The sequence below is a fragment of the Leguminivora glycinivorella genome, chromosome 27 (assembly GCF_023078275.1).
Source record: "Leguminivora glycinivorella isolate SPB_JAAS2020 chromosome 27, LegGlyc_1.1, whole genome shotgun sequence".
NCBI classification, from domain to species: Eukaryota; Metazoa; Arthropoda; class Insecta; order Lepidoptera; family Tortricidae; genus Leguminivora; species Leguminivora glycinivorella.
The window spans coordinates 1,505,684-1,519,853 of record NC_062997.1 but is presented as its reverse complement, the minus strand read 5'-3'; the positions used below and the strand labels follow the sequence as shown (position 1 = coordinate 1,519,853).

Genomic DNA, 14,170 nt, shown 5'->3' with positions numbered 1-14,170 from the left:
TATCACTTGACTACAGTGCGACAGAAAAATGTAGAAAATTGCGGAGGGCGCCACTGAGCTTCAACAAGTTACATTTATTATACCCTAAACGATATTACCCATATATATTAATTTTATATCAAGCCAAAACGTCTACAAACGAAAATAATCATTTTATAATTGAAAGAAAAATGATAATATTAAGATAATATATAGTATTTTATAGGATATACTGGGATACTAATTATAAAGGCAATTGCACGTCCGCTGGTATTTCAAAGAAATATTTCATATGACATAATATTAAATATGAATTCCTTAACCTACCCGCGAGTTCACTGGCCGGGGATCAGCTGTGAATGCTGTGATACACGCTTGAGGCACTGGTCCCACCACGAGCTAGTAAGCTATGAGCTATCGGCTATTAAAACGAACACAAAATAAGCACTCCTGTGGAAATAAAAGAGACACGGCGATGTTTATAGTTACTCGCCCAGCGGTGAGCTATCAAAATCGCCGTGTCTCTTTTATTTGCACGGGGGTGCTTATCTTTTGTTCGTTTTTATAGCCGATAGCTCATAGCTCACTAGCTCGCGGTGGGACCAGTGCCTGAGGTAGGTACTCATATGTACATACAATATCACATTCATTTGTAAAACGTCTAAGTATCTAAAAGTATTGGTTGTGCTATAGAATATGTCAATGCACCACGACAATGTAAACAGTTATTTTCAGTTTAAATAAGGGTCAAATATACAGAAATTGTCATTAATACGCGCCTGCATGCATCTGTAGCTTTATTTGAGAATAAAAAGCTATATTTTTATGTAATACATAGTTATGGTCAATTCAGCCGTTTGTTTGTAAACAACGCCTGAAATTGGCAATATTTTTCCAGCGTAAGATTCGCTCAAACACCTAATATACACATTGTATATAACTTCCCGGGCGTCTTTACGTATGGTTTTGTTCATTCTGTTTATATGACGATTATCTTTGAGCAAAACACACACGTACCAGAAATATTGTAAAACAAAACTAAGGAATTCGTTTAAGAGGCAAAAATCAAATGTTTTTTGCTACACATGCACATGCACTGCATTCTCTATAATATTCTGTCGCACTATAACTCAAACAGGTCGCGCGGCCGCTGCCTGTTTAAGTTAGTCAAGTGATACTTGTCTTTTTTAAATACGTCGATAAAGTTTAATAGTTATTTGTTATACAAGGGGGCAAAGTTGTATTTTAACGCCGAGTGTGGAATTGAAAAACGAGCAAGTGAAAGGATTCTACAGTTGAACCACGAGCGAAGCGAGTGGTTCCAGAATAGAATCCTGAACTTGCGAGTTTTTTAACACACGAGAAGTAAAATACATTTGCACCCGAGTGTAACACAAAACTTTTCCCCTCACTATAGCGAGGAAACTACAACGCAAAAAATGCGTTTTCCCCTCACTAGCTCGGAAACACGTGTTTTGTCCTTTAATACCAGCGGGTAAAAACGCATTTTATCCACTAGTGGGTAAAGTAATTTGACCTTGAATAAAGTAAAATTAACTGCTTCAAAATTGATAAAAGTAGGTGAATCTAGTATTAAAGATGATTTACCACCTGTGGAACTACTGGAAGCAGTGATAAACGCATTTATTGCGTTGTAGTTTCCTCGCTATAGTGAGGGGAAAAGTTTTGTGATACACTCGGGTGCAAATATATTTTACTTCTCGTGTGTTAAAAAACTCGCAAGTTCAGGATTCTATTCTCGAACCACTCGCTTCGCTCGTGGTTCAACTATAGAGTCCTTTCACTTTCTCGTTTTTCAATTCCACACTCGGCGTTAAAATACAACTTTGCCCCCTTGTATAACAAATAACTATTATCACTGCTTTCAATAGTTCCACAGGTGGTAATTCATCTTTATTACTAGATTCACCTACTTTTATCAATTTTAAAGCAGTTAATTTGACTTTATTCAAGGTTAAATTACTTTACCCACTAGTGGATAAAATGCGTTTTTACCCGCTGGTATTAAAGGACAAAACACGTGTTTCCGAGCTAGTGAGGGGAAAAATTACCTCGTCAGCGGTCGGCCGGCCGCTGACGGCCGCTGCTCGCCGCTGCCGGCCGCTGCTCGCCTCTGCCGGCCGCTGCCATTCCGGTGTAAGCCGACCCTAAAGTATTAGTTGAAAATTAGGGGCGAACCTGGCGATAGATCTGCCGAAACTGCGGGTGATGAAGACTTTAGTGTACTTAGATAAAGATAAAAGATATTTATTCATGATGCTCACAAACACGTACGTACATGTACACACAAACAGTGAACAGAACATTAAGTGCGCATCACGAAATGGACCCAACTCAGCATGGAAGTAGCGCTGGTCTTCCGTAGGACCCATCGGTGATGCCACAACAGATAACAAACACACAACAATAAAAAATACAACAATACACACAACAATAAAAAAGAAGAAGACGAAAAGAGACAGAAAAATAAAAATAAAACTATTTACATAACAAAGTAACAATACACATAAATCACAAAACGGAAAAAAAAGGAAAAACATAACAGAATACAACTAAAACACAACAAACATTTCGTTCAATAAACAGTGAACGCGACCATATCATCTGTCAGCCCTGCCTGCAGCATCTAGCTAGACTTTGTAATAGGTACTTTTTTTGCGTCATATCTATTTTTTGCTTAGCGTTCATGAATATGTACGTGTGAACGTACCGACGTTTAAAAGTTGCCTTGCAAAGTTTGTATCAGACTTTAAAAAGTACTTCCATACTTCTAGCGGACTATCTACTTATAATCTTTAATTGATAACATTTTAGCTGACCAGCACCAATTAATTCTTAACTATACAACTGTTTGTCGGGAAACTGTCTTTTAAATATTTATTTACTGTTGAAAACTATTTTAAAACTTTATATATGGTACGATTACAGAACTTTTAAAACAAATTTTGAAGTGCAGCCGCTCTCGCGAATTGTCATGAAATGTACTGCAGCGGAATCTAGCAAGATCTCGCATGATTTGGGGTGCAAGATTAATCTTGCAAAAATGGTGCGAGATCTCGGTATTTCGAGATCTTGCCATACCGAGATGGCACACCCTAGTATAGGGCCCCTGGCCAGACTCCGTTTCGATCGGCGTCTAGCGTCAACGATTGTAATTAGGTCATTACTACTAAGCCTTTGTTAGGGTTCCGTAGTCAACTAGGAACCCTTATAGTTTCGCCATGTCTGTCTGTCCGTCCGTCCGTCCGTCCGTCCGTCCGTCCGTCCGTCCGTCCGTCCGTCCGTCCGTCCGTCCGCGGATAATCTCAGTAACCGTAAACACTAGAAAGCTAAAATTTGGTACCAATATGTATATCAATCACGCCAGCAAAGTGCAAAAATAAAAAATGGAAAAAAATGTTTTATTAGGGTTCCCCCATACATGTAAAGTGGGGGCTAATACTTTTTTTCATTCCAACCCCAACGTGTGATATATTGTTGGATAGGTATTTAAAAATGAATAAGGGTTTACTCAGATCGTTTTTTGATAATATCAAAATTTTCGGAAATAATCACTCCTAAAGGAAAAAAAAGTGCGTCCTTCCCCCCCTCTAACTTTTGAACCATATGTTTAAAAAATATGAAAAAAATCACAAAAGTATAACTTTATAAAGACTTTCTAGGAAAATTGTTTTGAACTTGATATGTTCAGTAGTTTTTGAGAAAAATACGAAAAACTACGGAACCCTACACTGAGCGTGGCCCGACACGCTCTTGGCCGGTTTTTTTTATATATTATGTTACAAGCTTTTATTTAACTTGCCTTGTTAGTATGTTTGGGTCAAAACGTAGAAGCTAAATTTGACCCACTTCCCGGTTTCCGATTGAGCTGAAATTTCGCACACATATGTAAATCACGTGACAATGCAATATTATGGTATCGTGGAGCTGATCTGATGATGGAACAGAAAGGTGGTCATAGGAACCCTGCCATGAAACGTCGTATCCCCATCGAGTAAGGGTTTTTTAGAAACGTCTCAGAGAGCAGTAGATGACTGTCGAAAGAAAGGTACAGTTGGCGATAAAAGCTTGTGCCAAAAATGAAACTTTTTAAAATTATAAATGGGCTTACTCTTGGTCACAGACTAGCCAAAGGCATTATGTGGCCTACGATGGAGTGAGCTCGCCTAGAAAGAAAGAAAGAAAACAAAGAAAAAAAGAAAATACATCTATTGCAACCAAGAAGGTTCATACATACTAAAGTACATAATCACAACATGGATATACATAAAGTTTGGTATAGTGGTCGCAAAAGGACACCACTCAGCATATGCTCTGGCACAGATGGAGCCACAGCGCTGGTCTTCCGTCGTGAGGCCCAGGGTCGGGCGATAGTGCAACACACTAAGGGCCAGTTGCATCAACCACATTTAACAGACACATCATCGTCACGCAGAAGATTTCTATGGAACTTCCCATACAATCTAATTCAACGAACGCTTTAACGGTGACAGAAGGCTTGGGGCAATCGGCCCTAAGTGCAGTACAGTAAGATACCATTTATAGAAATACAATGCAGACTAAAACCATAATAAATTAAAACGAGACAAGAAATAGCAGGAGTAGCGAGAAGATAATGAAATATGGGGAGGGGATTAAGGATGGGGGGGGGGGGGGGGGTAAAACGATACGATAAAACATGCCTGTTCACCCTAGAGTTGAAGGTTGCCGCTTGAGCTCGGAAATATAGCCCCATAGTTACATAGTTATTTGCCAAGTGTGGCACCGAAACTTCTGTGTAGCACTGAAGTAGTTTCATGTGCTCTGCCTCTCCTTTATGTATAGTGTAGTCTGTACTCACATGGTCTATGAACAGCCGGACCCAGGTGCCGAAGAATATGGCGCATATGATCCCGGCCAGCAATAGCACTATTGCGGACGCGAGCACGAACCCTGGAACAAACAACTCACTATTAATAATTATTCAATAGGCTAGTTTCCTATATTTAAAATAAAATATTTTTCCCCTCACTAGCTCGGAAACACGTGTTTTGTCCTTGAATACCAGCGGGTAAAAACGCATTTTATCCACTAGTGGGTAAAGTAATTTGACCTTGAATAAAGTCAAATTAACTGCTTTAAAATTGATAAAAGTAGGTGAATCTGGTAATAAAGATGATTTACCACCTGTGGAACTACTGGAAGCAGTGATAAACGCATTTTTTGCGTTGTAGTTTCCTCGCTATAGTGAGGGGAAAAGTTTTGTGTTACACTCGGGTGCAAATGTATTTTACTTCTCGTGTGTTAAAAAACTCGCAAGTTCAGGATTCTATTCTCGAACCACTCGCTTCGCTCGTGGTTCAACTATAGAATCCTTTCACTTGCTCGTTTTTCAATTCCACACTCGGCGTTAAAATAGAACTTTTCCCCCTTGTATAACAAATAACTATTATGCAGTGCACGAAATAAAGCAGAAAAACACGGACAGTAGTTATGTTTAAACATAATTTCTATTTAATAAGTCAAAAAGAAAGATAAAAAGTAAATGAATTGACCGTGATGTCACTCCTCAGTATTTCATAGTAATTCCATATTAGCAAATCGTTTTGACATTTCTTAAGAAGAAGCTGATTTGACTAGTAGGAAACTAGCCTATTTAACAGGCTTCAAGGGCGGATCTACCTTGGTATCCAGGGGGAGGAGGGGGGGGGGGGGTCATGTGTGCCTAGCCCATGCCCCAGGGGGAGGAGGGTCATGTGGTCAATTTGAACGACAAACCCAGGCTCCAGCGACCCCCAAAGGATTCGCGCGATTGACTTTAACGTATACACGCAACTAACAAGGACAGTTAGTGAAAACCGGTAAAATTATTTTTTTAATAGAACCGGTTTGTTCATTCAATACGGGAGTAAAGCCAGGTTTAGACGAGCAAGCGCTTGATGCAATTAATTGACCAATTCCTTGCGCTTATGTCTTACACTACATGCAATTTTTGTAGCACAGGTTACATCAGCAAGCAGAGCAAGCTGACAAACAAGTTATCGCTGAACATTTTGCAGGAATGTTTAAAATTGCAATAATTAACATTGAACATTTTGACTTCATGGCAGTTACAGAGAAGGAACTTAAGAATTGTATAAGTTTTTTTTTGCAAACATTTCTTTTTTCGAACAAGCTTTTATCGCCGACTGTACCCTTCTTTCAACAGTCATCTGCTGCTTTCCGAGTCATTTCTAAAAAAACCCTTACTCGATGGGGATACGTCGGTTCATAATAGAGTTCCTATGCTCCATCATCAGATCAGCTCTATGATAATATAATATTGCATTGTCACGTGATTTACATATGTGTGCAAAATTTCAGATCAATCAGAAACCGGGAAGTGGGTGAAATCTAGCTTCTGGGCGTTTTCCAAAATAAATCTCTAATATCGAATTTCACCAGATCCGGACGTGTTTGGGCTCATTCTTCTCAGAATCACGAGCTGATTCGATCCTGACGATAAAAAATGTGTTCTAATTTTTTTTTACGTCACGATTTTAGTATGAACTTACTACAGTGCGTAACTCGAATTTGGTATGGAAAATTTGGGACACATTTTTTTATCGTCGGGATCGAATCAGGGGGCCGATTTTTGTGTCTCACGGCGTTCGAATTCAGAAAATTGTCACTGAAAATAATATGCAATTCACCGTTTTCAACCGGTATTTTAGTGACAGTGAGACTCAAAAATCGGCCCCCAGCTCGTGATTCTGAGAAGAATGAGCCCAAACACGTCCGGATCTGGTGAAATTCGATATTCGAGATTTATTTTGGAAAACGCCCTTCTACGTTTTGACCCAAACTAACATACTAACAAGGCAAGTTAAAAAATAATAAAAAAAGCTTGTAAAAAAAAAGAAGATGGTCAATTCTCAAAGTTTATAGGTTGTAGTAGTAGTAATAAACTCTTTATACAATTAATAACAAAAAACACAATAATTACAGTAAAGAACAGCACAAAGGCGAACTCATCCCTTTGAGGGATTTCTTCCAGCTAACCTTTGAGTGAATGAGAGGATAAAAAGAGATGAGGGTGACAAATGCAGCAACATGTACAACAAGGTACCAGAAAGACAAATAATTAAATAAATACACACATAATTTATGGGAATGAACAAATATTACATAAAAAAAACCGGCCAAGTGCGAGTCGGGCTCGCGCACAAAGGGTTCCGTAGCAGCAAATATAATAAACCAATAACTTAACCAAAATTACAGTTAAATCAACCTATCTCAAAAACTATAAGAGATACTTTGATCAAACCAAAAATCGTTGAAAGAGTTAATTAGCATGCATCACCTCTATTTTTTTTAGAATTTTATACCCCGTAGTTATAAAAATAGAGGGGGGGGGACATACTTTTTACGACTTTGAGAGCTGATATCTCAAAAACCGTTCACTTTAAGAAAAATGTTTTTTAGAAAACTTTATATCATTTTAAAAGACCTTTCCATTGATACCCCACACGGGTATGTACATCGAAAAAAAAATTTTCATCCCTCAGTTACATGTATGGGGGGCCCCACCCCCAATTCTTTTTTTTACTATTTAGTGTCATAATTTTGTAGCGGTTCATACAACACATATTCCCATCAAATTTCATCACTGTAGTACTTATAGTTTCCGAGTAAATCGGCTGTGACAGACGGACAGACGGACAGACGGACAGACGGACAGACGGACATGACGAAACTATAAGGGTTCCGTTTTTGCCATTTTGGCTACGGAACCCTAAAAAGGAATGGAGAAATTACACTAAAAATGGGAAAAGAACAATTGAGAATTTAAATAATACAGACATTGAGACAGTGAGACAACACAACTCATAACCGATCGCTTAGATTAGCTAGCCACAGATTCTTCAATTTCGACTTGAGCGATGCAACCGACTGTGCTTCCCTGATCGAAGTAGGCAGCTCATTCCACAGTTTAACCGCACATACATACCGCACACCGTTTTGTACATCTATTACGGCACTAATGACCATTTTTCGTACTCTGTTGTTGATTTTTCACCGGCCACTTGCTTTGTTTGCTTGCCTGAGGCTTTAGTGATAGTGCCACTTGTCAAACAATGACTTAGTAGGTAATCCATTTTTATACATTACTTCATCGAGATACCCTGGTAAAATGGCTAATTATTAGCTAGCAGCGATAGTTTTCGTCTATTTGACGAAATTTGCATCCTTCTTTGTAGCACTTCTTGCAATATGTCTATCGTCATATGTCCTCCTTGCGTTATCCCGGCATTCGCCAAGGCGCGGATCCAGGGCGGGGGGGGGGAGGGGGGGTCATGACCTTCACATAAATTAGAAAAAAAAAATATGGACAGTAGTTAAGTTTGAACATAATTTCCATGTAATAAGTCAAAGAGATAAAGTCAAAAATAAATAAGAGAAGATAATACAGTAAATGAATTGACCGTGACGTCACTCCTCAGTATTTCATAGTAATTCCATATGAACAAATGTTTAGACAGTTCTTAAAAAGAAGCTGATTTGACTAGTAGGAAACTAGCCTAATGTGGATAGACTAAAATAAAACCGCCTTCAAAAATAAGCGCGTTACAAAACACGGAGAAACTAAAAAGCCAAAAATAATAAACCTTTCAATTCAGATTTCTTATCGTATTGCAATAAGCTAAACATCCAAATTATAAACAAATCAATTATTTTTGTAGTCGGTACCAGACCTGTTCGTCGCCTTGCTATTGCCTGTTTGCCCCACCCAACCATACACAGGCCGGTACCGACTCCAAAAATAATTGATTTGTTTATAATTTGGATGTTTAGCTTATTGCAATACGATAAGAAATCTGAATTGAAAGGTTTATTATTTTTGGCTTTTTAGTTTCTCCGTGTTTTGTAACGCGCTTATTTTTGAAGGCGGTTTTATTTTTTGTTAAAAAGTTTATTTATTTGTTGATTTTTAGTGGTTCCTAGTGATATTATATGTATCAGTCCGAATACATGTACAGTAGTGAAAGAATTATCCTTTAACTCCTAACCATTGAGGAGTTGACCTTCCATCATCAGCTCAGCCACATAAAATTATTACCATCAGACGTAAATACTGGTGTACCTTTGAAAAATAGACTAAAAACATTACATGTGCCTATAACATTTGAAGAGTTCCCTCGATTTCTCCAGGATCCCATCATCAGACCCTGACTTGGTGCCAATGGGACCATCTCGGGGTTATACCGGTTCGATCAAAAAAAAATTTTGAAAATCGGTCCACGATTCTCGGAGATATCGAGTAACATACATACAAAAAAAAAAAAAAAAAAAAAATAAAAAAAAAAAAAACATTCAGTCGAATTGAGAACCTCCTCCTTTTTTGAAGTCGGTTAAAAATAGACGGAAACTAGCACAACGACCCTATATTGGATACTAACGTATTGGTAGTATTGGTAGGTACCCTTAGACTGAAATACAACGTTTTTGCACAGTTTTTGTCTTGCATCTCATTTAAATGCAGTATATGTCCGTACATGAGGTATCCATAATATAATATTATAAATGGGAAAGTGTGTGTGTCTATTTGTTTGTCCGTCTTTTACGGCAAAACGGAGCGACGAGTTGACGTGATTTTTTAAGTGGAGATAGTTGAAGGGATGGAGAGTGACATAGGTTACTTTTGGTCTCTTTCTGTCGCAAGCGAAGCCGCGGGCAAAAGCTAGTATGTACATATACGCATATACATAGGTATTAAGTACTCCTCAGTGCATCGCTCCTACCAGGAAGAGAACGTGACTTTGTTGATCAAACACCGAGGAAGCCGTGTTTATACAATCTTGACCGACAGTTGACATTAACATGAGACGGCTACTGTTTCCCTCGCTGTATAACAAAGTGGGGGAACGAGATGGTTATAGTTCCGTATTATGGCTTCAAATTCCAAAGTTCACTTGATTTTGTTTTGAAGGAAAAATGAGAGACGATTTTTGAAATTCGAACGCGCGATTTTCTTATTCGAATAAGTACCTGTCTATGAAAATCGGCTGTTCTATTTTTGAAATATGATCGATATCTGCCATTGGTTTTCAATTCTATTGTTATTTTTATTTAAATATGGAACGAAACAAACGAAATTTATAAATAAAGTGTGCCACTGACTCTCCATCGAACAGATGGGGCAAACAATGAAAATTTGATTTAAGGTAGGCCCTTCTTACTTGAAAAGTTTGAGAAGGGTATGTTTGAGATTTCCTTTCTTAAGACGATACGGTAGGGGTCAATTCTCCATACAAACGCTCTCGACTATTTCCTCCCTGGTTTTTGAAGATAGAGCAATGATTTTTTTCAACACAGATTGTTATTATTTTTATCTGTGTCGGACCGTTTTGATTTTTTTGATATTTCGCTTTTTAAAGACTCTAGAGAGTCTAGAGCCAATCAAAAATTATCTAAAACGGCCTTTTTCATTGTAGCGCAAAAAAAGGTGTGATACTCAAGATTGGTAAAAATTAACCAAAAAAGCTAAACGGTTATTATTCAGATTCTCAAATTTCGTTCCGATTGATTAAGTTTTAAAGGAGGAAAGAGTCGAGAGTGGAACCTCGATTTTAAAGATTTTTTTGAAATATCTTTTGACTGAGTTGTTCTTAATGGACAATTTTTTTTCGATAAATCTAGTTAATAACACTTGTATATTTAACTCAAATTCCCAAGTTGAAAGGGGGGCTCCTTCCATTTTAGCATTTTCGCTACCGTATCCTCTTAATTTAAACAACATTAGTGTGAATTTACCGGGTTTGAATTTGAACCCACGAACACCGATTTTGTCGTTACCTGATAGTTTTTTTCGCGAATTTAACTAAAGCTGATATACAGAGTGGTTCCTGATAATGAACCTAACGAAGTGTCTAATTTAACGGAAAACAAAAAAAAAACACGGTGTATAATAGTATTTTATACAATCGTGATATAATACAAAGCTTTTCAGTCGAGTACCATGTTTAGGCCACGAAGCTTGCTGAGTGGCCTAATAGTACGGTACGAGAGTGAAAAGCTTAGTTATATCACTATTGTGTACAATACTTTTTCTACGAGTCATAATCTTCATCATCAATGGACGGAAATATCATCATTCATGCAAGTTAAAATTAATGTTAATAGCGTCGTTCACCTTTGTATCAACATCGAATTACCTAGCAACCAATTGTTTGTAATAACCGTCTCTGATTGGCCGATAACGCGACAAATAAAAAAAAATGTATTTCAGATGCAGAAAAATTTGCCAGTTATCGCAAATTAGTATAGAAATTGTATGATGTTCTATTTTTGAAATTATTACAGTTAACTTAAAGTCAACTATAATGAGATTACATATATTATTATAGTTGAGTCGGAACTGCCATAGAGTATCCAACACTGAAAAGTTAGCACTTATAGTTTAGTCTGTGGTGTCCTAATTGACAGATTACAGTCGACGAGTAGAAAAATATAGTTTTGAACTTTGACTGAGTTTATTATTCTGTTTTAAACAACATAATAAAAGATAATGGTCTCTATTCTTTTTACTCACTACACAGTAATAAAGTAGTTACTTACCTTGTGTAGAATAGTAAAAGTAAGCAGAAACACTACCTACACATTAATTACGTATAAGGATTGTATTATGTACAACATAATTGTTACTTCACGTTTGCGGGTTATGAACTCTACGAACGTGACAAGCTATCTTGAAAATGACAGTTATTTTGTTTAATAAAATACTTACTTAAATAACCTAACCACAAAATTAAAATTTTGAAAAAACCCCCACCGCGACATAGTACACCGATTTTCATGAAATATGACTAAGAACACTCCCGACTAACTCAGCTTTCACAGAAAAAACCAAATCTAAATCGGTTCATCCGTTCGGGAGCTACGATGCCACAGACAGACAGACAGAGATTAAAAATTGATTAAAAATGTAGAGGCGAAGGTTTTCATTCCTACAGAAGATTTTAATTTCGCGCATTTTTTAACCCCGGACGCAAAAACGTGTCTGTCTGTGTGTGTGTGTGTGTGTGTCTGTCTGTGGTATCGTAGCTCCCGAACGGATGAACTGATTTAGATTTCGTTTTTTTTTTGTTTGAAAGCTGAGTTAGTCGGGAGCGTTCTTAGCCAAGTTTCATGAAAATCGGTCTACTATGTCGGGGTTTTTTTTAAATTTTAATTTTGTGGATAGGTTATTAGTGGCTAGATTTGCTTGACCGTCTATTATGTCCTTTAATATGCACAGTGGGCGGGACGGGGTTTACACAAATTGCAGTCAAATACATCATGCCATGGTTTTTAAAAAAACACGCTCGAAAGTATAAATGGGTGTTATGTTACTTGTTCAAGGGTCAAATAGTCTTTCAAGAATTACACGTAAATTACTGCTTAAAACCGCTCATTATAGTTATGGCTCAAGGAAATTACAAATTAGGTACAAAGTAAACGCTCATACACAATATCATGCTTGTGTAATGAACAGTATTTTGAAATTTGTTTACCTACTTGTACAAGACTCCTAAAAGTTAAGTTTAAAACAGTGTTTTTATTTATTTTCACCACACCAACTAGTAAAGACTTACTTTGCTATTCGAAAACAGATAGCAAAATTGCATTTTATCCACAAGGGTGCAAAGTAATTTCATATAAAATGTAACTTTATGTCTTAAGCTGGCTGGTAGAAATTACTTACAAATGATGATTTTGAATCATAAATATTGAATAGATTGATGAATTTGATTTAGTTTGATGTTTTATAGTCAGTATTTTGTTCGTGTTGGTGTGGTGAAAAATTTTGTGTTTCACTCGGCGGCAAAGTTTGTTTAACTTTCGTGCCTTGCCGCGATAGGGACGGCCTGCAGGCCTAGCACATGATGGCCGCGAGAGTATGTCGCCGCGAGATAGACTACCTGTCCTTATGTCATTAATACAATTAGACAAAGACGTGTCATCTATCTCGCGGCGACATACTCCCGCGGCCATCATGTGCTAGGCCTACTGATGTTTTATCATTTATCGCGCGGCCATGCTTGCCTGCCTGGTGTTTCGGGTGTCTATCGGCGGCAGTGATCGTTTACCATCAGGCGACCTGTTTGCTCATTTGCCTCTTGTCGAAGCAAAAATCTACAGTTTTTTCACCATAAAACGAATGTTAGGTACGTATATAACAAGGTAAACAAACAATTTAACGGGAGACTTGGGTCAGTTGATCCTATGGGAAACATGGACCTTAACTATTTTAACTATTTTTAGGGTTCCGTAGTCAACTAGGAACCCTTATAGTTTCGCCATGTCTGTCTGTCCGTCCGTCCGTCCGTCCGCGGATAATCTCAGTAACCGTTAGGACTAGAAAGCTGAAATTTGGTACCAATATGTATTTCAATCACGCCGATGAAGTGAAAAAATAAAAAATGGAAAAAAATGTTTTATTAGGGTACCCCCCCTACATGTAAACTGGGGGCTGATATTTTTTTTCATTCCAACCCCAACGTGTGATATATTGTTGGATAGGTATTTAAAAATTAATAAGGGTTTACTAAGATGGTTTTTTCATAATATTAGTATTTTCTGAAATAATCGCTCCTAAAGGAAAAAAAAGTGCGTCCCCCCCCCTCTAACTTTTGAACCATATGTTCAAAAAATATGAAAAAAATCACAAAAGTAGAACTTTATAAAGACTTTCTAGGAAAATTGTTTTGAACTTGATAGGTTCAGTAGTTTTTGAGAAAAATACGGAAAACTACGGAACCCTACACTGAGCGTGGCCCGACACGCTCTTGGCCGGTTTTTTTGTTTAGAATTTGATACAAATTGTAATTTCAGGTCTTATTTTAAAGGAGAAACGTGCTAATTTTAAATAGCGGGGAATGAATTATGATTTGTAACTATTCGCAATGCTAGTCGTACGAAAGATCACGAGAGATTATTTTTAACTAAACTTTAAATTTTGCCATTTGTTAATTATGTCGCTTAACTTAAAACTTGGGTAAATCCATTCTGCTATAAGGTTGATTGTGTTTCAGATCAATATTATATTTTTCTCAAACATGCAATGAAATATTGTCTTTACGTTCCTTAAAATGGGCTGGGAAGTATCGCTTTTTGGGCGCAACAACTCGAGAGGACTGTAAAGGGATTTCATATTATTTTTTAGGCCTAG

The 14,170-nt window shown here is 37.4% G+C and overlaps 1 protein-coding gene across 5 annotated transcripts in view; it reads right to left on the bottom strand.

Moving 5' to 3' along the window:
• The window catches only part of LOC125240351 (scavenger receptor class B member 1), a 180,467-nt gene that overhangs the window by 71,199 nt on the left and 95,098 nt on the right, over positions 1-14,170 (bottom strand). For 3 of the 5 annotated variants that reach the window (XM_048148246.1, XM_048148247.1, XM_048148248.1), the window contains 2 exons: positions 4,841-4,932; positions 2,052-2,147 (listed from right to left, as the gene is read on the bottom strand). In XM_048148246.1, coding sequence (XP_048004203.1) covers positions 2,052-2,147; positions 4,841-4,932 — 188 coding nt within the window. The remainder of the gene's footprint in view (positions 1-2,051; positions 2,148-4,840; positions 4,933-14,170) is intronic. The other 2 variants (XM_048148249.1, XM_048148251.1) reach the window with 1 other exon arrangement.